General features: G+C 44.6%; 1 protein-coding gene across 1 annotated transcript in view; it reads left to right on the top strand.

The window, feature by feature from the left end:
• The window catches only part of IL1RL2 (interleukin 1 receptor like 2), a 41,056-nt gene extending 23,359 nt beyond the window's left edge, over positions 1-17,697 (top strand). The window contains 5 exon segments of the mRNA XM_034658953.1: positions 3,519-3,648; positions 4,402-4,538; positions 6,235-6,378; positions 14,776-14,937; positions 16,681-17,697. Coding sequence (XP_034514844.1) covers positions 3,519-3,648; positions 4,402-4,538; positions 6,235-6,378; positions 14,776-14,937; positions 16,681-17,045 — 938 coding nt within the window. The 3' untranslated portion in view covers positions 17,046-17,697.
• The last annotated feature ends 5,047 nt before the right edge of the window (positions 17,698-22,744 follow it).

Raw genomic sequence — 22,744 nt, 5'->3', positions numbered from 1 at the left:
ATGTTTAATAAAGGGATGCCTGGGTGGCTCAGTCGATTAAGTGTCTGCCTTCAGCGTAGGTCATGATCCCAGGGTCCTGGGATCGAGTCCCACATCGGGCTCCTTGCTCAGTGGGGAGTCTGCTTCTCCCTCTCCCTCTGCCCCTTCCCCCAGCTCGTGCTCTCTTTCTTTCTCTGTCTCTCTCAAATAAATAAATAAAATCTTTACCAAGAAATAAGAAAAAAAAGAAATGTTTAATAAAATTGACCATATATTGGGCTACAAAACTAGTCTCAACAAAATCTAACAGATTGAAATCATATAAACTATATATTCTCAGACCATAAGACACTGAAGTTGGAAATAAATAATAAAAAGACAATAACCATATAGGTTGGAAAACAATAAAAAAATCCTCTAGATAGCTCATGGATAAAAATAGAAATCAGAAAATAATTTGACAATGAATACTCATGAAAAGATTATACCGAGGTTGGCAGGATACAAAGATTCAATCAGAGCGTATTTGATAGCTTGAATTAGAGAAGGAAGCTAGTTGAAATATCCACGAGCTGCACGCTCACTCCTGAAGACAGAAAAGGAGAAGCAAAATAAATCCAACAGAAATGGAAGAAACAAGGTGAGCAGTAATCTCAGAAAATAGTGAAACAAGTAAATGAACATGCAATTGAGTGATTAACAGAGAAAGAAGTTTGTTTTTTGAAAAGTGGAATGTGATTGCTAACCCCCTGAATGATTAAGAAAAGAGGGAAGACCCAGTCTGAAGGAAAAAGAGGCCATCACCATAGATCATATGCACATGAAAAAGATCATAAAAGAATATTCTGGAACACCTAGTGCCAAACAATTTGAAAATCTAAAAAGAAATGGGCAGTTTCCATAAAAATCAGTACATAGGATCTGGCACAAGAAGATAACAGATGTCAGAATAGACATATTACCAGAAATGTAAAATCTTACCACAAACAAATTTCTAGATCCACTTGGCTTTCCTGTGAACTCTACAAAGCACTTAATAAAGATATTTGGCGGATTTAAACAAATTGTTTCACAGTAGGAAAAGAAGAAATAGTCATTAACTCATTTTATAAGGTCAGGAAAATCTTGACACTCAGACCCAACAAGGATGTTGTTACAAAGGAAATTTCAGGCCAATCTCATTCATCAACACAGATGAAAAATTTTAAGCACATTATTAGCAAATTTATTTTAATAGCATACCCAAAGGATGATACATTTCGGCTCCATTGGGTTCACGTGAAGCAATGCTAAGTTGCTTCATGTTAGGTAAGTCATCCTTCTATTTTAGATTAACAAACGAAGGGAGAAAAAATAATACACTCATTGATACCGAAAAGCCACTTAGAACACCTGAACTAGGAATTTATTATTTAAAAAAAAAAAAACCCTCTCTTAAAACTAGGAATGTAAGGGAAAGTCCTTACTCTGAGTTTTAAAAATCTATCTTTAGAAGCCTATAGAAGAAACAACAAACTCAAGACTGAACTATTAAACACATTTCCTTTGTTTTGAGGGACAGCCAAAATCTCAACAGATTTTACTTTTTGCTGAATTTGATAAGTTGAGTGGAATGTTGGTATGGACTAGTAAAGGCTGAATAATAATCAAGACACTTTTAATGAAAAAGGACTAGCTGAGGAGATTTGTACCATCAGATTTAGTTTAGACAGTGTAACCGTGATACAAGGATAGACAATGAGTTAGAATTGAAGGTCCAGAAATAGATCCACCATATAACCTCTTGATTCTGACACTGCTCTAGGGAAGGTGCGATCTCTTCAGTAAGTGTAACTTGACAATGGGATGGAATACAGAATAAAATAAAAACTTGCCCCCTTTCTCACACGATTTATAAAAATAATTTCAAATGAGTTGTAGATCTAAATATGGAAGTCATAATGATGTATTTCTAGAAAAAAAATCCTTCATGATTTGGGGTAAGGAAAGAGTAAAATAATAAACACATACCAGTCAATAACTACTCTTGAGGTAAAATTTGGTAAGTACGACTACAGTCAACATAGGAACTTCTGTTTATTGAAAGACAAGTCAACCCTCCAGACGGCGAGACAGACCCGTGACAGTTTACCACAGAGGGCATCCACACGGCCAATGGAGGTCTAAAACGTGCTGGAGCAGGTGCAGTCTAGGGCAAGCAGATTCAATCCACGGTGTGATGTCACCACACACGAGTCGAGCTGGCGAAAATAAGGACTGACACCACCACACACTGTTAAGTATGTAAAGTAGCGGGCGCTCGCCTACCCTGCTGGTGGAAGCGGAAATTGGTACAACCACGTTGGAAAACGGTTCGGCCTCTCTTTTAGAGTTGAAGATACGCAAAACCTTTTCGCTGGTACATAGGCACGTGTACCGTCACGTACACGGGGGTGTGTACGGGCACGAGTGTACCAGTGCCCCGGGGGCGCAGCGGAGCGCTCACAGCAGCCTTACGCCCTGAGGCAAACGCTACCGCAATGCAGCCGTGTGCGTAGCAGTCCGAGAAGTGCGTAAGCGCTAGTGGGTTCTCTTATCTGAAGTGAGTACAGCTCCGTGCCGCAGCACGAATGAGCATCACAAACAAAATGTGGGCCCTAGAAGCTACGGTTCAAGTGTGAATGCATAGGTGACACAGTATAAAGTAGGCAAGGGGCATGTGGGAGGCTTACAGTTCTGGCAACGCACTCTTTTCCTGATGGGGTGAAGGTGGTGTGATGTGCGCTTTACGTTCATGTTCTGTACGTTTTACTATGCATGTGTTATAGTTCATGATTTAAACAAAGACGCCTTAATTCCACCGAGAATAAAGAAACATGAAGTAGACTGTGTAGAAATAAAATAATATTTTATGTAGAGTGAATAGATGGACTATATTGGGCTCACGGAGCAAAATAAAAATTAAAGTAGAAAAGAAATAGAGAAGTCAAATAAAAATATAAAGTTATTAAAAATGATTTGTGAATGTGTGTGGTGGAGTCAGGAGAGGGGTCATGATTGGTGAAGTCAAAATATCACTGGATTTGGAAATAAACAACCAGCGTTCATGTCTCATGTCTTTCTCTCATGTGTGACCTTGGGAAAGTCGCCAGTCTATCTGAACTTTAGTGTTCTCTTCTGTAAAATGGACATTACAGCACCTCCTCTTTCCTGAGTGTAGGATTCTTTTGAAGATGGGAAGACTGAAGGAGACAATGTGTGTGAAATACTTTGTAAAGTTCTTTGCTGAGTTTCCTGAGACTGATAGCAGTGGCCGTGTCCCTGCTATTGCGGAGGGCATCGGCCAAAGCCGGTGATGTGTGGCAGTGCGTGGCTACCTCTTTACAGGAGCCCTGGAAGGTTACTTGTCCCTAGGATCTCTGTCCCGGGAGAGAATAAAGTGGAGGAACGTTGACGTCTGGGGTGAATTTTTGGTAATCAAAAGACACGCAAGGATATTGTATAGCTAATCACTTTTTTGTAGGCTTTTCATGTAACATCTATGAATTTGCTTTTTACAGGCTCCGCCCTTACGGTGGACTGCAACATCACAGACACGAGGGATAATACAAATCTCCGATGCTGGAGAGTCAACAACACCTTGGTGGACGATTACTACAGTGACTCCAAACGCATCAGAGAAGGATTGGAGTAGGTGCCGTGTTTTTCTGGCTTCCCTAAAAGCCGACAAGAATTTCCTCCCTTACGTTATTTTGGTGCTAGTACTTTTTTAGATGCTTCTCACTGACCCCTCATCACTCTTCTTGGCTTTGTCTCTCAAAGATCTCCCCAGCTCTCTGCAGGGCCGAGCCTCTGGTTCAGAGAAGTGTGAGGCCCATGTGATCAATCTTCTTACATCTTAGCTAGACAGATGAGCAAAATGTCAAGTCTGGGCTTCACGCCACAAAATCCGTTTCTCTCAGCTCGTCCTTAAAGCCAGCCTCGTTCCTAAGTCGTTATGTCATGAGCCGTAGATCTTCAAGGCTTCAGACAGCAGCGCGGAGACTCTTGGGGGAAGCAGGACTTACTCATGAGCTAATCGTGTGATAGAAACCCAATTTGGGGTGGTATAAATTGGGGGGCATAAAGCAAGACTCACTAGTCTGAGGGCAGAAGAACTGGCGCTGGGCCCTGCGGGGTAGATAAGTTAGCGTAAGTGGAGACAACCAGGGGAAGGCTCTGGAGGGCTGAGGATGCCTTCTGTCACCATCCAGAAGAAAATGCAAATCTGTAACGGCCACAATCCACGCACCTCACTGAGCTGGTCCATGATGCATCCTCAGGGTAACGTGATGGCCTGAAGTGTTCTCCAGAGAGAGAATTTTATTCTCTAGACTGAAGATGGTGCACTGTGCTGGGGGAACTACAACTCACGGATAAATAATTGGCTCCTTTCTTTTACAGATCCCACATTTTTTTCCAGAAACATATTTTTTACACAGTGAACATAACCTTCTTGGAAGTGAAAATGGAAGATTATGGCCATCCTTTCATCTGTCATGCTGGCGTGTCAGCAGCCTACTTCATTTTAAAACTCCCAGGTAACGGCTCGATGGGGTACACGCTGTTCAGAGGATTCAAAACGATGACAAGGAGACACTTGGTGTGAGACAGCACAAAGATATTCAGTAGGGAAACTCAGCATTAATTTCTTGTTTGGAATGTGATGGTTTTAAGCCCATTTCCAGAGCAGAGGGGGGTCAGTGCTCGGGAAGGCGATGAGTGACCAACTCAAGAATTTCCAGCCGTCACTCCTGTCTACTTACCAGGGGCTTTATGAATCTCATAAATATTTCACGGCCTGGTCTTCTTATCATGACCATTGATCCCTGACGTCTATACATTACAGGTTCCCAGACCTGAGTCCTCCCAAAGGGAGAGGCGGCATTGTTGCTCCAAGAGCTGGGGAAGGACAAAGAGACGTGGAGGATGGGAGGGAAGGGCAGCTCCATCTAATAGAGGCTAGAGGCTCAAGCGCCTGGTCAGGGTCAGATGGGGCACCCGCGCACGGAGCAGACCCACTTGGTTGTGCTGGGACTTAATCAGTGGATTGCTATTTCTGTTGACCCAGAATGTGTCGTAGTTATTGTGCTTTCTTGTGCCATTTCTTTAAAGACACACAGTAGTGCCTAGGGATGTGTTTGACCTCAAACTGTTGGCAACATGGTGTGACCTAGGGCAGGTCATGATAAACTCCTTAGGGAGTATTTAAAAAAAATGAGTGTGCTCTGGGGGGTTCAAAGAAAAGAGAGTTCCCCTTCTACACCCCCCCATATACACACACATAATACACACCTCCTAGTAGAGACTGGAGCATTAGGAAGGGGCTGATGAAGGAAGTGGTGTCTGTGGTGGGTTCTAAGAATGGGGAGACTTTCTCTTCCTCTGTCCTTCTTCCTCTTTCCAAATTCTCTCCTTCCTAGAGCCTCCTTCCGTGGCATCACTGGTTTGGGCTGTGGTAAAGGGAGAAAGCTGTGCTGTTCCTCTTCTGGGATGTGTAGGAGCCTGTTTTCAGGGACTTGACTTTCCAGGGGAACCGGTTCTGCTTCTTGGTCATCTCCCACCCACTGCTTTTGCCATCATTGCTCTGCGGTGTGTTTGCAAAGCAGAGCAGGGGTAGACACCCTTTCCGAGACTGTGCCTTGCAGACAGGCCCCCAGCCCGGACCTTGCTGGCACAAAGAGGGTGGGGGGTGTTTGGCTCTTGGCCAGTCTTAGGGAGACAACAGAGTTGGCTTTCAGGGGAGGCAGCTGATGGCTCTCTATTTATGACAGGCGTCCTGCTGCTCAATTTTGAGTGCCCGTGAAAGCAGTTATGACAGTGGAATAATCAGGAATGTGCAACAGAAGGTCTTCCAGTAAGCATGTTCAAGGCTCTACTCCGGGAGAGTCTAGCAGCGTTGGCTAAGGGAGACCCAGCCGTGTGTGTTTTGAGAGCAGTCCTCATGCCCTCGAGCCATGCTGTAGCCACCGTCAGGAGCTAGGCTTCTGCCGAATTCCCCTCCCCAGCTTCCCAAGAGCACATTTGCTTCCTGAAATGCGTGGGCCACACCAGATTATTCTGCTCCCATATACCTATTATATTTAACTGTGAAAAAATATTTAAGCAGTGTCCTCATTGACCTCTAACACATTTCCATTGGGGATTTGTAATGTGATCTGTATAAGTAAAGTGTACTGTTGACTCTTGGTATTATCATTATTATTTACTTATATCTTTATTTGCTGTCATTTGCAGCTCCAAATGTTCAAGGTTACTTGATAGGAGGGCTTCTTGCCTTGGTCAGTGCCACAGCGTCTGTCACGTACCTTTACAACATTTTTAAGATCGACATTGTACTCTGGTATCGAAGTGCCTTCCATTCTGCTGGGACCAAAGAAGGTAAATGTGGGTAACCCCTGAGGATTGCCTCATACTTGGCACCCGCTCATCCGTGTAACCCGCTCATCCGTATAACCATTGTAAATACACTTGAGCGTGTTTTACTAGCTTGACTTTCAAGTTGTTGGCAAATTGGGAGGAAGGACTCTCCCTGGAACTTCTCGCGCTTCCATTGGTCCATGGCCACCAGCATTGTTCGGTCGAATGAGGCTCGCAGGCTAGTCATGGCCGAGCAAATCTTAGCTAAGGAGCAGGAGTGCAACATCTTCTGGGTCCCACTGTGACCGTTCTGGAGAGGTTTCACTGCTCTTTGCCAGAGAGGACAATTTCTCCTAGAGCGACAAGGGGCTCTCCATCTGTGATACATCTTCAGCACGATGGGCGCTTGAGAAAAGTTTACATTATGGAGAGAGATGAGCTGCCTGTGGTGGCAAATCTTTCTAGGCTCTGTCCTTGGCGCCTGAAAGACTCAAGTCCCTGACTCGCAAGGCTGGAGAGAGACCTGGGTTTGCATCTGGTTCTCCACTTACTCCCATGTGATCTTAGAAAGTATTGAATGCTCTTCTCTTTCTTGGCTATAGAATGAAAGAAAAAAAAAAAGGAAGGAAGGAGAGAGGGAAGGAAGGAGAGGAGGAAGGAAATAAAGGAGAGAAGGGAGATAAGGATGGAAGGAAAGGGAGGAAGTGGGGAGGAAGAGAAAATGATCAGAGCCTGCTTCATAAAGTATGGTAGGAGCAACTGAGTTGAAGTCCAGGAAAGCCCTGAGCAAGGACTTGGGGCAAAGGGGGCCTTGTAGTCTGAAAGCCAGTGTGAGCTGTCTCTGCCACTCTGCCCTGGGTTTCAGTTTGGTCTGCGGCACTCCCGTCCTGCCAACAAGTCTCAACACAAAGCTTTGAGGAACAGGCACTTCCCACCATTGTGGTGTTCTTTCTCGTTATTGTTTTGTTTTTCTTTTTTTTTCTTTTTTTTAAGTAGGCTCCATACCTGGCATGGAGCCCAATTCGGGACTTGAACTCATGACCCTGAGATCAAGACCTGAACTGAGATCAGGAGTTGGACACTTAACCGACTGAGCCACCCAGGCGCCCCCCCCCACCACCACCATTGTGGTTTTTTAAACTCTGTGCTATTTTCTTGTTGTCTCAGAATGGTCATGATCTATTAAGGCCTTGAAAAAAAGTAGTCAGTCTGCTTTAATGTCCCCTGATTGGATGGAAAATTAATACATGGTCGGGAGAAGTCTGTGCACTTCACGTGCATGGAAATACCCACATTTATACCATTCAGGTCCAGAGACTAGAATGGGAATTCAGGGAAGTGGGTGTCCAAGCACGTTTTATGAGTACCTACCAGTAAAAGGGCATTATTTACACCAAGGGCCTGCTTTGCATATAAAACACATAGTACAAGTTGTTGTCCATCTGTTTGAGAAAACAGGTGTCCTAACTTGGACTTTAGTCTAAGCTAAATTTCAGAATCCAAAATCGGCAGTCCCGTAGCAGCGTAGAAAGCAACACGTTGTTTCCTGAGGGCCAAATTCAGTCGTGGACACCCAACTGTGCCTACCCAATGCCACTTGAAGCCCCTCTTGTCCTGCGGCCCATTGGCTGGATGTGGGGTCTCTCCTTGGGGCTGTGGTCCCCGTGGAGCCTTCCTGTGGCCATGCAACTGCCTGCATCTGTGGCAGAGGAGACCAGTACGCCACCACTTGTCTTTTCTGACACACGCACGTGAGCAGTCCGATTTCTGTTTATTGACTGACTGGACACTGCGGGGACTTTAGTGGTGTTCCCAGATCTCTGGTTCTGGTGCGCGTCTCACTCCCTGACTCACTGGGACTCCCAGGGGCGTGTGACCCGAGGGCTGGTGCCTGCTTGCTGGTGAGGTCGAGTTTAGCAGGAAGAGAAAAAAGGAATAGTGACTCACCCAGAGCAGGGGGAGCTGAGCAGACGACAGACTCAGGGAGCCCCACCCTCTGCTGAGACCGGGCTCCAGCCCAAATTCAGGCTGAGAATTTGGACATCGGGGCTCACAGTCAGCCAGGACTCCTCTTTTTTTTCTTAATTCAGATAAGTGTTTGCGTACTTTATGACTAAATCTCTAATCTCTACAGCTCCATCTATGAGAACGACCCCTGTAACGTCTCTCTGAGTGTTGGCTTTGACAATGAGCTGGTGATGAGACTTAAGATTTGTCCCAGATGCTATTTCCAGGACGGTGTCCTTGGGGGATATCTTCTGAGTTATTGGGGGGAACCTGTGGAGTAAGGGGTGGCAAATACAAATGAAGAAATAGGCAAATTGTGTCCTTCTTATGATAAATTATTTCCCCAACTAGATGAGTTACGCGTTATAACATGAGTAACAGGTGGGTATAACTCAGTTTTTATTGAGTCACCGACAGCCCTAATCCACGGGTTCTGTATGTTCTCTAGTAAATTATAGGAGTTACTTTAAAAATTCTCCTTCCAGCTGCGCGTGCGTGTACAAAAATATTAGAGTCAGCTTACACATCTAGAGAGATTTGCGTATGTCTCACCACCTTTCAAATAGGATTGTGAAGAACATACATGTGAAACACAAACACATTTATGAAAAAAACAAAGTAGGTATAGTGAACGGAGGGTAGAATGGTAAAATAAAGCTTGGGGTGGAATTAATGACAAATCTCGGGCACTTCTTCAAGATGAGTTGGCTCTAGAAGCAAAGGCAAAAGCAACGACAACAGGCATTGCGTGCTATTTACAAGTGCACTTCTGTTGCTTCTGCGAGCACATGGCTTTTTCTGGGACGAGTTTCCAAGGAAAACTGTTTGTAGGGAGCCCTTAGTTTTAAAGAGTGTAATATAATGAATCTTGTCTACAACAGCATTCCTGTGGGAAATGTAGTAGCATGTTGCATGTGGCTTTTCTTCTAGTGTCTTCCATGTTAGGGCTAAAATGCCAAACGTCACGCAATGAAGTAAATCACTTACATGAAGGCCAAATTAATTCTGTCTGATTTTTCCATGGGTCCAGTTTGATCAGGTTTGAAATTAAGCAGTAACATAAGAAAAGAAAGTAAGGGGTTGAATAATCTTTAAGCAATCTCTCATAAACATTAATACATGCCAATAAAATTTTGTATTCCTGCTAATGGCCAATAAAGGCACATGCAGATGTTTTAACATCAAAATTAAGGCTGAATCTCCTCAGGAAATAAAAGGAGCTTGGCCAGAACCTAGATAAACGGTCTAGGTTTATCCACTATGTAGAGACAGGCTGTGGGAGTATCTGCCAGCAGGCCATTTCCTTAAAAAACTTACTAGTAGGTCTGCATTTCTACAGTTTTCTGGGTGAAATGGACAGTGGGGGGTGTGTGTCAAACTTACAATAATCTATTGCCATTCATTGTTACCTTCCCAATTGCTCTAACAGTTACTATGGCTGGGAAGCAAATTACCTCAAAACTTTGTAGCATAGAGCAGCCATTTATTTTGCTGATGGGTTCTGTGGGTCAGGACGTGAACAGGCACAATGAGCATGGCTTGTCCCAGCTCCGTGATGTCTGGGGACCCCGCTGGAGGACTGGCAGTTGATTTTGGCTGTCAGCTGGTGACCTCAGTTTCTCTCCCCAGTGGCTTCTCTGTGTGGTCTCTTTGTGTGGGCTACTTTGGGCTTCCTCCTGGCACGGCGATTGGCTTCCAAGGGCTAGTGTCTCAAGAAGAAGAGAGCCAGGAAAAGCCATATTTTCTCTTACGACTCAGACCCTGAAACTCTAGTGTCAATTCCACTACATTCTATTTGTCAAGGCAGCTACAGAGTCCTAGTCAATATTAAGGGAGCGGAAACAGATTCCACCTCGTTGTGGAAGGTGTGGTCAGTTCTGAAAGAACATGTGGAACTGGAAATATTGCTGGGGTTATTTTCTTAAAAAATGCAGTCTGACACACTTACGCAGGATTAATCAGGGATATGCTTTATGACGTTTCCTCCTCCCGATTCTCGTCTCGGCCACACGAGAGGGAGTGGTGGACTTGGGTTTGAATCAAGGCTGTGTGCACTTAGCAGCTGAAAGACTGGAGAAATAACATAGCCTTGTCTGTCTCAGCTTCCTTTCCCATAATCCAAGGATACAAATGTAACCCTCACCGTGACTGTGACAGGCAAAGCTGGCAGGCAGTTGTCTGCGAGCACCCTTCAAAACCACAGGCAGAGGCGAAAAACAAAATGGCCTCAGCTTGATTTTTTTGCTATGTTGGGGAATAGATGATGAGTTGATCATTTGGAAATGACGAGAACCCACTGCATTTTCGAGAACAAGCCACAAAGGTAACATTTCTACTCAAAAGCTTAGAAAGAAAAAAAAAAGATACCAAAAAATTGGGAGCATTTTATATTTTGCTTTTCTAGAAGGTGAGAGTCCCCTGCTACCCAACTCTCTTCTGTCTCAGAGTCTGCATTTGCACAGCATGGAGCACTTACCTGACTTCTCACACACCTGGCTTAAAAACAGGGGACTTGGAACACTGTCAAGAGAGAGAATTCACTTAGCAAACATAGGTTTTTGTTTTGTTTTTTTTTTTCCTTTTTTTTTTTTCTTTTTGTAATGAGAAGGAAGAAAGAGAAACAGCCTGAGAGAAGAGAGACGCCAGTGGCAGGGTTTCGGGCAGAGGTGGTGATGAACACGGATGTTTGCTGTAGTTTACAGACCAAGAAATACTGTATTCATTTGGGAGTCTCTGCTATGTGGTGAGGAGAGTACCAACCCAACCAACCCTTTATCATAAAAGGATTAAATAGTATCAAAATCTTAAAGAAACTTAATTCTTTTCTAAAATGTTTGAAAGCATACAGCCTTTATGAAATCTTAAAAAAAATTTCATATATCCCCTGGCTTTAGAAAGTCAAGTGTATGACATTAAATTTAATTCAGAAAGATATCCGCTTACGGAGTGGCGGTATAGACTAGTAACGTTGAAGACGTTACAGAAGGAGTTTTAGCTGGGTTGGGTTTCTGCAGACTCCAGACACAAATTACTCGGCCCTTTGGTACCTGCCTTATGACCCCAATTTATTAAAAAGCTGAATCTGCTCACGATCTAAAACTTCTCTCTCCCCCACATAGATTTAACCTCCTTGAGCCTCTGTAAAATCAAGTTCCATTCAGACATTTGGCAACTACCGATAGAGACTGTCTCTGTCCCAGGGCCTGCTCCAGGCACTGGGGGTGGAACCCCACCAAAAAATGTCCCCATTCTCAAAACGCTTCCTTTCATGGCAGGGCTGGGGAGACTGAGGAAGGGTGTGCATGTGTGCACATGTGTTTGTATTCCCATTTTCCACAGGGTGGCTGGGAATGGTAGGCGGAGACTTGAAGGTTGTCATTAGTGGCTGGTGTGAGAATTTATGGAATGGGAAAAGGCTACACGTAAACTGGAAAGTTCTGGATGCATTTTAACTACAGATCTCCCTTGACTTACAATGGGGCTATAGCCCAATAAACCCATCATAAGTTAAAAGTATCATAAGTTTAAAATGCGTTCAATGCACGTAACCCACAGAACATCACAGCTTAGCCGAGCCTACGTTTAATGTGCTCAGAATACTTACCTTAGCCTACAGTTGGGCAAAATCATCTGACACAAAGCCTATTTTAGAATCAAGGTTGACTGTCTCATGTGATTGATTGAATACTGCCCTGAAGGTGGAAAACAGCATGACATATGGGTACAGGTGGTTGTCAGTATATCAATTGTTGACCCTTGAGATTGTGTGGCTGACTCAGAGCTGTGGCTTTTTGCGCTGCCCTACATCAGAGAGAGGCTAGGACTACATATCAGTAGCCTGGGAAAGATCAAAATTCAAAATTCTAAGTATGGTTTCTCCTGAATGTGTGTTGCTTTGGTACCATCATAAAGTCAAAAAATCGTAAATCGAAACCTCTTAAGTTGGGGACCGTCTGTACCATCATTTAGACAAAAGCTAGAAGAATACAAGATTTTACCTTCTTTTTTTGGGCTCAGAGACACCCTTCTTTTCAAGTCTGTTCAATCAAACAAAGTTCCATATAAAGGGAATAAAAAGGAATGGCTCCCGCTTGGGTCCCATTAGGTTGGCTGTGAATTTCCAAATAGTCTGGAGCTCAAAAAAAAAAAAAAAAAAATCACATTCTCTAATGAGATGCTCACACAAACCTCCTAGCCCTGCTTCAGTTTCTTACTCATTCATAGGACTCTTGAGTAGAATGTAAACATCCCCCTTCCATGCCCTTCTGAAGCTCTTCCCCTTCTTGGCCTCTTTACCCTCCACTCCCAGCACCTCATTTTTTCCTTAACCCTTTAAAATCCAGGAACTGCCCTCCATCCTTTATGAATTTTCCCCAAGAGCTCCAGGCTGTGGGGAAGTTTTGTTTCTTTCTGTCTCTTCTGTTCATTCAGCCACGTTCTCTTAGTGCCTCAAGTTTTCATTTCCAAGTCTCTGAACGGCCTTTCCAGTTACACCTTGCGTCGTTTCGTCTGTACAGGGGTGAGCACAGTGCCTGTGACATGCGGTTAATTGCTTCATAAATGCTAGGCTCCTTCCGGTGATGACGAAATGTGCTGCTGTGCTGGACTTCTCTGTTCTGCACAGCACATTCCTGGAGTCTGCTCAGAGGCTTGGTCTCTCTAATGCCGTGTGCAATTGCAGTGACAAAATTCATGAGTGGCCGTGCATCACGAGAGACTTGGCCCGCTTTGTCTGGTGCCGTCATGACAGTCCGGCATTGCACAGGGCACAGCAAGAGTGACAGTGATGGAGACTCCTGTTTTCAGTTCTCATTTTCACCACGGGAACTGGTGGACTTAGAGCCTAAGGACTCAGGTTGGAATTGGGGCTGCGTGACCTTGGAGAAGTGATTCTTATGTAACGGGTGTAGGACCATCTTTCTCTAGGTCAAAGCCAATGGGATAGGAATATCAGCTGTAACTAACAAATCCCTGGAGGTTCAATGTGGACAAATCTGAGACTTCAATTCTTCAGGGGTCCCAGGCATAAGGGGTTGAAACCACACTTTTGTGAGTTTTACCTCCAGAAGCCTGACTTTGTTCTGACCGTAAATATCAAAGAAAAAAATCTCCTTGTGCTTCCAGGAGGTGGGGGCGGGGGGGCGGAGAAAATCATTCTGAAATATCCTAGAGCACTCTGTTCTTTTGAACAAGGCTTGCCCTCGGGATAAACTAGTTAATGAAAGCCTTATCCTCTAGGGTATTATCAGAGCCTAACTGACCTGCGCAGAGGGAATTACCCAACCCCAGCCCAATCTAGCCATCCTGCCCCACCTAAGTGGGGATAAAAAACTGAGAAATGCTTGTGAAGTCCTGAGTCACTAAAAGACAGATCTAGTCACAGGACCATAGAACTCGTCCTCTTCCTCCTCACCTCACCACCAGGTTACTAAAGGCCAGTTTATAGCACTTTGTTTTACCGGTACATTCTATCCAGCTTTCAGGGAAAAATACAAGGCAAATTAAAAGGCAAATGTACAATTTGAAGAGACAGAGCAAACATCAGAGCCAGAAATGGCAGGGATATTGGAATTATCAGACTGGGAATTTAAATCATCCCTGATTAGTATGCCAAGGGATCTAAGGCATAAAAGCAGATAGCATGCAAAACAGATAGGCGATGTAAGCAGAGAGGTGAAAATACTAAAAAGAACCAAAAATAAAGCTAGCAATTAAAAAAAAAAACTAACAAAAATCAAGACTGCCTGTGATGGGCTTATTAGTGAGGTGGATCTGGCTGAGCAGAGAATCTCTGGGCTTGAGGCGATCACACCAGAAACTTCTAAAACTGTAAAGCAAAAGGAACAAAGACCGGGGAAAAAAGAACAAAGTATCCAATGAGTATGGGACAACCGCAGAAGGCGTAATGTAACTATAATGAGAATACCGAAAGAGGAGAAAGAGAGAAACGAACATGAGTATCTGAAACACTAATGACTGAGAATTTCCCCGAATTCATGTCAGACACCAAACTGCAATCCAGGAAGCTCAGAGAATACCAAGCAGGATAAACAAACAAAAGCCTAGGCATATCATCTTCAAACTACAGAAAATCAAAGATAAGGAACAAATCCTAAAAGAAGCCAGAGGGGAAGAAAACACCTTACCTATCGTAAAACAATGATGTGAGTTGCATTCAGCTTGTCCTCAGAAACTACACTAGCAAAAGAGCGTGAGGTCAAATATTTAAAGTGTTGAGAGAATGAGAAGCCTAGTGTGACAATGCTTGGCTCCAAGAGAGCCAGCCAGGCACTCTGAAGTCATTGAACCCGAGGGAAAAGGACATCATGGTGGTAAGTCAGATTTTCGCTCTGTTAACATAGGAGAATTTGGTAGGAATAATTCTGCGAGTTTATCCCATTTCCTTTTCAGATGGCAAGCTGTACGATGCTTATGTCTTGTACCCCAAGCCTCAAAGAGAATTCCAGAGCCATGAGGTGGACACGCTGGTGTTGAAGATTCTGCCCGAGGTGCTGGAGAGGCAATGTGGATATAAATTATTTATATTTGGCAGGGACGAATTTCCTGGACAAGGTATGTTTCTAGCGAGGTGTAAAAGCCACGGATAAAAAGGAAAGGGAAGTCTCTTTTCCTTCACTTTACAAATGGTGGGGTGGGGGGCTCTGCTTGCCCTCCGCATGGAACCACGGGGAGTCTCGTGCCGCCTCAGCACACAGCCCCTGAGTGGAGTTAGGACCAGCTCTTTTCTCTCTGGGGCTCATTCCTGTAACAGGATAACTAGGATTTCTGGTTGAAATAATGTGACTCTCACTGTGAGTAACGAGCAGTTGGTTGATGACAGCCTTGGCCAAGAGACCAAATGGAAAAAAGAGGTCATTTGCCCTCATGTCATTGAGACTAACTGCTGAGTATTCTCCATCAGTTCAAATATGTAAATCAGCTCATGTGTAAAGATGATTTTTATAAACCTTAACTGCCCAGGCTTCTCCTACATAAATAAAACAGAATTTATTTACGTCTCCTGTTGAACAAGAGTATAGCTTTGGGCAATGCAGGCAACATCTCCAAACCTCACTGGTCTCATCTGTCAAATGGGGAGGAGAATGCTTCCCTGACTCGGGTGACAGAACGAAATGAAGTAAAACCTAGTGGGGACCAGTATAGAGCTTAGTGCATATTAGACATTCGACAGATAAAGTTTCCTTCTTGACCTACATGTTTTCTTTCTTGGAACGCTATACACCAAATGGCTGAAATTTGAAATAAACGTCCTTCACTGGTCAAGAGGAAAACAAGATTACTACTTTCTAGCATTTGGTAGTGGCCTGTTCTGGGTCATTTGGGAAGGTTGCTGAGTACTTTGGATTCTCAATATTTATTGAGCACCTGCTATGTGCTAGGTAATATTCTAGGCACTAGAAATAGAAAAATAAACCAAAGAGAAGGAGAACATGAGCTTGGGGAGGTAAGAGTATTTTTCTATCCTAAGAATAAGGAGGATATAAAAGTTCATCTTTATTGCTAAAAAAGACTAAGTTTCATCCATAGCTGGGTATTTCCAGAACTCTCCCCAAGAAATCATCAGGGGATGTTATTTAGTTTCAAGTTAGTCCCATAAATCTGGGCATTTAGCTACGAAGCACAAGAGGAAAACAGAAATAAAAATTCATACAACATTTGAGCTATCTACATTTTCCCTGTCCTTTTGAAATCTATTTATTTTAAAAAATGTGGTCATCATCTAATATATACTAGACCTTCAGTGAGGTTGGTGATACAAAGTTAGGCACGATAAGACCCTTGTTCTGGGTAGGTCACGTCTGTGGGTGCAGCCAGTGGGCTGAGGAAAGTGACCTATCAGCAACTAAGTACCAAAAAATATGACTTACAAACACAAAGGACCAATTGTTCAGGGAAAATCAGGAAGGTTTCACAGAAGCTATGATAAATGCTAAAAAAACCCCACTTTCGTTATCCATTCCTGAGCGACATTTATTTTAAAGTCCATGTGGTCTTTCCAGGGCCCATTTCTTTTTTTTTTTTTTTAAAGATTTTATTTATTTATTCGACAGAGATAGAGACAGCCAGCGAGAGAGAGAACACAAGCAGGGGGAGTGGGAGAGGAAGAAGCAGGCTCATAGTGGAGGAGCCTGATGTGGGGCTCGATCCCATAACGCTGGGATCACGCCCTGAGCTGAAGGCAGACACTTAACCGCTGTGCCACCCAGGCGCCCCCCAGGGCCCATTTCTAATATTCTCAGAGATGAATCTAGGCTCTGTCACTCATGAGAGAGTGTGCTCCTTCTTTATTTCCAGCTGTGGCCAACGTCATCGATGAAAACACCAAGCTGTGCAGAAGGCTGATCATCATCTTAGTCCCCGAATCCCTGGGCTTTGACTTGTTAAAGAACATGTCAGAAGAACAGATTGCAGTCTACAATGCCCTCATTCAGGACGGGATGAAGGTCATCCTGATTGAACTGGGGAAAGTCAAGGATTACACGGCCATGCCGGAGTCGATTCAGTACATCAGGCAGAAGCACGGGGCCATCCAGTGGAGTGGGGACTTCACAGAGCAGTCACAGTGCGCAAAGACCAAGTTCTGGAAAAAAGTGAGGTATCACATGCCACCCAAAAGGCCTCCACCCTCTTTTGCCCAGCTGTTGGAGCACACGTCCTGACACCTCACGGCTGGCTAGTGGGAGGCCAATGTGGGGTTGGTCACCCGTGACGGTGTTGTCGGCATGGGGTGGCTCACGGTTGGACAAGGATGCATTGCATTTGGGCTGTCGGCTTGAAGCTTGCCGTTGTGTACTTGTTGCGACAGGGCTTCTGTCTGTTGCTCGTTTTGATCAGGGCTCCTTCTTTAGGGAAAGATGTCACCTTTCCAGAAGGCCCTCATTCACTTACGGGCTCTGAGGAACACTCCATGAACACAGAGCAGATGAAGCATGTGAGCCCCTGGGGAAGGGAACATGGAGGATGGTAGTGGCAGTTGAGATGTCAAGAAGTTTGGTGCATGGTGTGGCACCCATCGGGCCAGAGATGGAAGTCGGGGTGGCAGGAGGCAATCTGTGGGCTTGGGGAGTGCTGGCAAGGAGAACCGCACATTTTTTGTGACCACGATCTTAGCACACTCATACTGGGAGCCACGTAGTGGTCACATAGACCAGAGGGGACCAAGTGTGGCCCCACTGGGATTGCCCATTAATCACCCTCCTGTAGGGCCCCAGCCTTGAAAGACTTGATCTGTTGAATCAAAATAAGTAACAATCCACTCGTTTTTCCAGCTGGCCCATGAAGGGTGGGATTCTAAGCTACATGTGAGAGACACAGCACACCAAGACGATGCGATTCTAGTCCCTGTAAAACAAAGTAACCTTTCAGTTAGCCAGCGTCCCCTCATCACAGGTCCATTTATGTTTAACAAGTGTGAGGATTTTTGATGCTAAAAATTAGCAGTAAGCTTATCACTACTTTCAAAGACCCTGATCTGAGGAGCTTAGATAGAGTCCAAGTCTCTCGTTCTGTGGTTGATGACATCAAGCCCTAACAAGTGGCCTGCTGGGGTCAGAATGTTTGTGTCCCCCAAATTCATACGTTGCAATCCTAACAACCCATGTCATGGTGTTAGGAGGTGGGGCCTTTGGGAGGTGATCAGGTCAGAAGGGTGGAGACATCATGAATAGGGTTAGTACTCTCATAGAAGATACCCCAAGAAGTTCCTTGCCACTTCGGCCATGTGAGGACACAGTGAGAAATCTGTGACCTGAAAGAAGGTCCTCACTTGACCATGAGGGCACCTGTTCTCAGACTTCTTGCCTCCACAACTTTGAGAAATAAATTTCTGTTGTTTGTAAGCCACTCGGCCTGTGGTATCTCGTGATAGCGGCCCAAGCAGCTAAGGCATGGCCCTAATGAAGAGTCCATGGGGGTTGGGAGGGGGTCAGCCAGTGGGCAGGACAGGGGAGGGGGGAGAGGGAGGAGGAGCAGGGGGGTGAGTTGGGAGAACAGGGACCCCAGCATGCAGGAAGGAGCAGAGTGTATGGGGGGCAGGGAACAGGAACAGGTGGCTCTATGTCCTTCTTCACAGGCTCCCGCTAGTATAGACTGTCTGGTGGGATCTGAGGTGATAAGGAGCCCACTCCAGCCTCTTAGAATTTATGTTCCAAGGTGACCTAGCGTTACCCATGTCTTTGTCACCATATGCTGGTTCTCACTCAGCATCAGGCCACTCTTCATTTTACTTAACAGTTGCTCTTTACAGATTTTTTAAGTTGTGATAAAATATACATCATGCAAAATGTACCATCACAACCATTTTTAAGAGTACAGTTCAGTGTCAGTCAGTACATTCACCTTGTTGTGGGCCACCATCAGCACCCTCCAGTTCCAGAATTTTGTCATCTTTCCCAATTGGAACTCTCTCCCCATTAAATGCCAACTCCCTCTCTGCCCTGCCCACAGGCCCTGACAACATTCTGCTTTCTGTGTCTATGATCTCGGCATCCCTAGGCACTCATGTAAGTGGAATCATACAGGATCTGTCCTTTTGTGCCTGGATTATTTCACTTGGCCATAGGTCCTTAAGATTCATGTGTAATCTTTGCTTTTTGTTTCATCCTTCTTATGTAGTCCCCCCCTCCCTTCTTCTTTCTTCCCTGGTGAAGGGTAGCAAGTATCGATTTTATTATGGGGAAAAGAGACAACCACCAGAAGTAATAAGCTCATTAGGGCCCTTCTAATCAGATGTTCATGAATTCTTTGCTTCTCGGTTTATCTCTCCAACATGGGAGTCATGATTCCTCATGGAGAATTTGCCAGTTTAAGTAAAGGAAGTTGTTTCTCTAGGTACACCCAGGAGCAAAGTGATGGCCACTGATGTGTTTTTCATTCTGTGCCCCTCACCCCTCAGTTTTCTCTCCTCTGCTTATTACTTGGAGATTGCCACTGATACTGGAAAAGTCTCTGTGGCCGCAGCTGTCAGAGTGGCACTTTGCCCTTCACTTTGTCTTATGTGGAGCCCATCCCCTACAGCCTTCCCCTTCCTTCCAAGCCCTTTCTCTCCAGAGGGTGAAGAGAGACAGAGCAGCCCCATGAGTCAGGAGACAGGGCAAGACCCTGGGATGTGTCGTCTGTCAGGCTGTCCCCATTGCCTATGAATTTTAGAAAGAGATTCTCCAGGGTTCTTCGGTGACTAACCTTTTATAAATAAATGACTGTATCCACACAACACGAGTGGAGGCTGTCAGAAAAAAGAAACCCATTCCATCAGAGGTACAGGTGTTTTCTGAAACTCTGTGGCTGATGGGAGGCCAGCCCTGTTGGTGAATTTCTTAACTGGAATGATTTTTTAACTCAAAACTTCCTTCCCCTCCAATACGTGCCCTATGTTTCTTTTTGTCTAAAAGTATGTGAAGGTGTATGGATGTGTCTTAACAGTAGAAAAACAGGGACTAAAGGAGTTGTCATATTGGAGGAAATTAACTCTGTTTTCAAATAAAATGCTTGTAAAGTTCTTGAAAAATAAAATAAAATAAAAGTACATAAAGGTACATTATTAGTGCAATTACATTAATGAATTATGTCAGCACATTGTAATCTTATTGTTATTAAATATGTTTTGTGTCCTATATAAGAGGCTCCTTTTCTCAAGGGTTCCAGCCTTTCATGTATTTGGACATGGGGCTGGTGTTCTCAGGCTTGAATATACTCTCCTAGTGACAGACCATATGCTCTGAATCAGGATTTGTACAGATCTTCAAAGATGGATAAGACTTATCTTATTCCAGTAAGTTCTGTCCTTTTAAACAGTGTCTTTCTGATAATTTGAGGAGCGATATGGATATCTCCCTAGAAAAAATGTACATACACACAAAATTTTGGCTGCAATTTGAGAAAGTTGACAGAATTTTTCAAGCTCCTCAAAGGGACCTTACAGAAGGTCCCCAGGCTGTGGGAAAAGGACCCATTCCCTAGAGGGACTTTCGTTTTTGTACTTATTGGATGTGAGCTCAGAATTTTATGCAATTCTATGTAGAGGTCTGGTGATAAACGTGCCGAGTGAGGCATTCAGGGTCCTCCTGAAAGTTGTCTAGAAAGGAACGCAGACTTGAGATTTTCATGGTATTTCAGTCATCGTCTAGCCCAGGACTGCCTTACTGGTCTGCCACAATGAGCTGCAGGTCTCTGAGGACAGTTATTCCTAAGATATTTCCTCATGGTGTGTCTGGAACCCTAGGCCTTACCTGCGTGTGAGCCATGATGTGAAAAAGATTGGGAAACAGATCCTAGTCAGGTGGGGCCTGGCAAAGTGAAGGGAGTAAACTAAAGATGTTCAATACTTGGTGGCAGAGCTGGGACAGATGCCACCGTCTTCTCACTGTGCCATGGCTCTTACCCTATGGCAACTCTTCGGACCCTCTCAGTCCTGTGACACCAGCCACTCATGGGAACTAACTTCTAGAAACCCGGGAATGGACTTCCAGAAGTACGCAGTTAGGGCTTCTGAGTGATTTCCCTTGATTTACTCTCGGCTTTGTCAGGAGCACACACATTTTTTGTTTGGTATTGTTTCTGCCCAGCACTAAGCAAAACTATAGCATTTAGGTTCATATGAAATTTAACATTCAGGATTCAGAATTCCTTCAATAAGTCTTACCCTTCTTGAATGGACCCTTCTGAATGGCTGGAGATTTTAGATGAGAGGTCAATGAAGGATGCTCTGTCCCTTCCTGGAATAGCTTTATCACATCTAACACAAAGCATTGGAGTTGACTGAATTTTACCTCTTGCCTGGAGCCTCACTATCACTTGGGAACCTGGGGGTCCAGGGCTCTGCCTAGTGGGGAAGAGTTTGTGTTTGAAACTCAACTTTTCCACTGCCTGTGGGGCCTTTGAGAAACTGGTCAACCTCTCTGAGCTTGTCATCATTCGGGGATGACATGAGGGAAAAAGAGATAACATATGTGAATATGGGCATAGTAAGTGGTTGTTATTTACGGACAGATTGGACACCCTTGAAAGAACTCTGGCCATGATATTCAGGGGGAAAAGTTTAATTGAAAGGGGAAAAAAAAAAAACGATTGGCACTGCATGTTTTGCAGTAGGCAGCTCATGGTTTTTGGAGAACCCTAAATTTTCTACTAGCTTCTTAAAGTCACACATACACAAAATGCCCCTGGAGATGGGGTGCTCTGTATTGGCATCAATGGGGTCTATGACTGTGCCCCATGCTGTGGGCTCTCGGCTGGAGTAACTTTCCAAACCATCCTGCCCTGTCTGCTGGCTGGTGTCCTCTTCCATGTACACAGGGNCCCCGGGCCCCCCCCCCCCCAGCCTTCCTGATCCCCTGGGTAACCACACAGGAGTATCTGCTCCCATGGGGCCTTTGATTATTGTCCTTGCTTACTGATCAGTCTTGATTGTGTGGAGCTCAAGGAGTTTTGAAGCCTGGTCCTGGGAGGTGAGTGCCAGGAATAACCTTCAGCCATACTCAGTAGCTGAGGCCAGAAGAGTATTTGAAGGAAGTACCTGAACTGGGGAGATCCAACTGACAATACTATCCCTCTCCTGGGCCTCTGGAAGTCAGCGCTGTTACGCCTCCCCTGGCCTCAAGCCCATCCTACCACCTCTCAGACCGTGTTCCATTCTCCCTCAGACACTCAGCGGCTGTGATCCCAAGAACCCTGCTATGGTACCGGGGATGGTTCACTTCTTGCCATGACTTCGTCCGAACACTGCTGAAATGAGACTTGACAATTCGCCCTGAAGACTGCTTCCCTCAGAACCTTCCAGAATTTCTGTAGCAGGAGTCCAGAGGCACTCTTTGGTTGGGGTGGTAGTGGCGGGAGAGAAGGGCTTGAAGTAGCATCTGTGTAGATAGCCCTTGGCCAAAAATGGAGAAACCATTAATGACTCATGTCCGAGAATGGGTTGATTCCTAACGGAGATTTCAGGGAAGGGGTGCTGGAGTGCCACTAAGCTCCCTCCATTTGCAGTCCCCAAAATGTGCATGTCCGCTGTTTTGTTTTAGGTGTTCTTTATTCAGCATTTAGATCCATAATTAAGCTGCTAGAGATCAAGGAGCGTTAAGCCTCATATTAAATATTTGCCATTTTGAATATTCGGTGATGCCCATCTCATTCTCAACTTTATTATTACTAGTTTACTAGTTTCTGCAATTCCATTGTTGATTTCCATGCGTTTTTAATGGAATGAAGGGATACAGTGTGGTAAAAATATAAGTAATTGAATTGCCACTGAAATGGCAGTTAGAAAGTAAGTTTCATTTGCCAGCTGAAGGGCTCATGTCTAAGTGTGCAAAAGAAAGAAGGTTTAGATGTCCATGGATCATGGACAGAAAGGCAGATTACATGA

This window comes from Ailuropoda melanoleuca, chromosome 4 (assembly GCF_002007445.2).
Source record: "Ailuropoda melanoleuca isolate Jingjing chromosome 4, ASM200744v2, whole genome shotgun sequence".
Classification (NCBI taxonomy): Eukaryota; Metazoa; Chordata; class Mammalia; order Carnivora; family Ursidae; genus Ailuropoda; species Ailuropoda melanoleuca.
The sequence above is the reverse complement of the archived record's forward strand: the minus strand, read 5'-3'. Positions and strand labels throughout refer to the sequence as shown.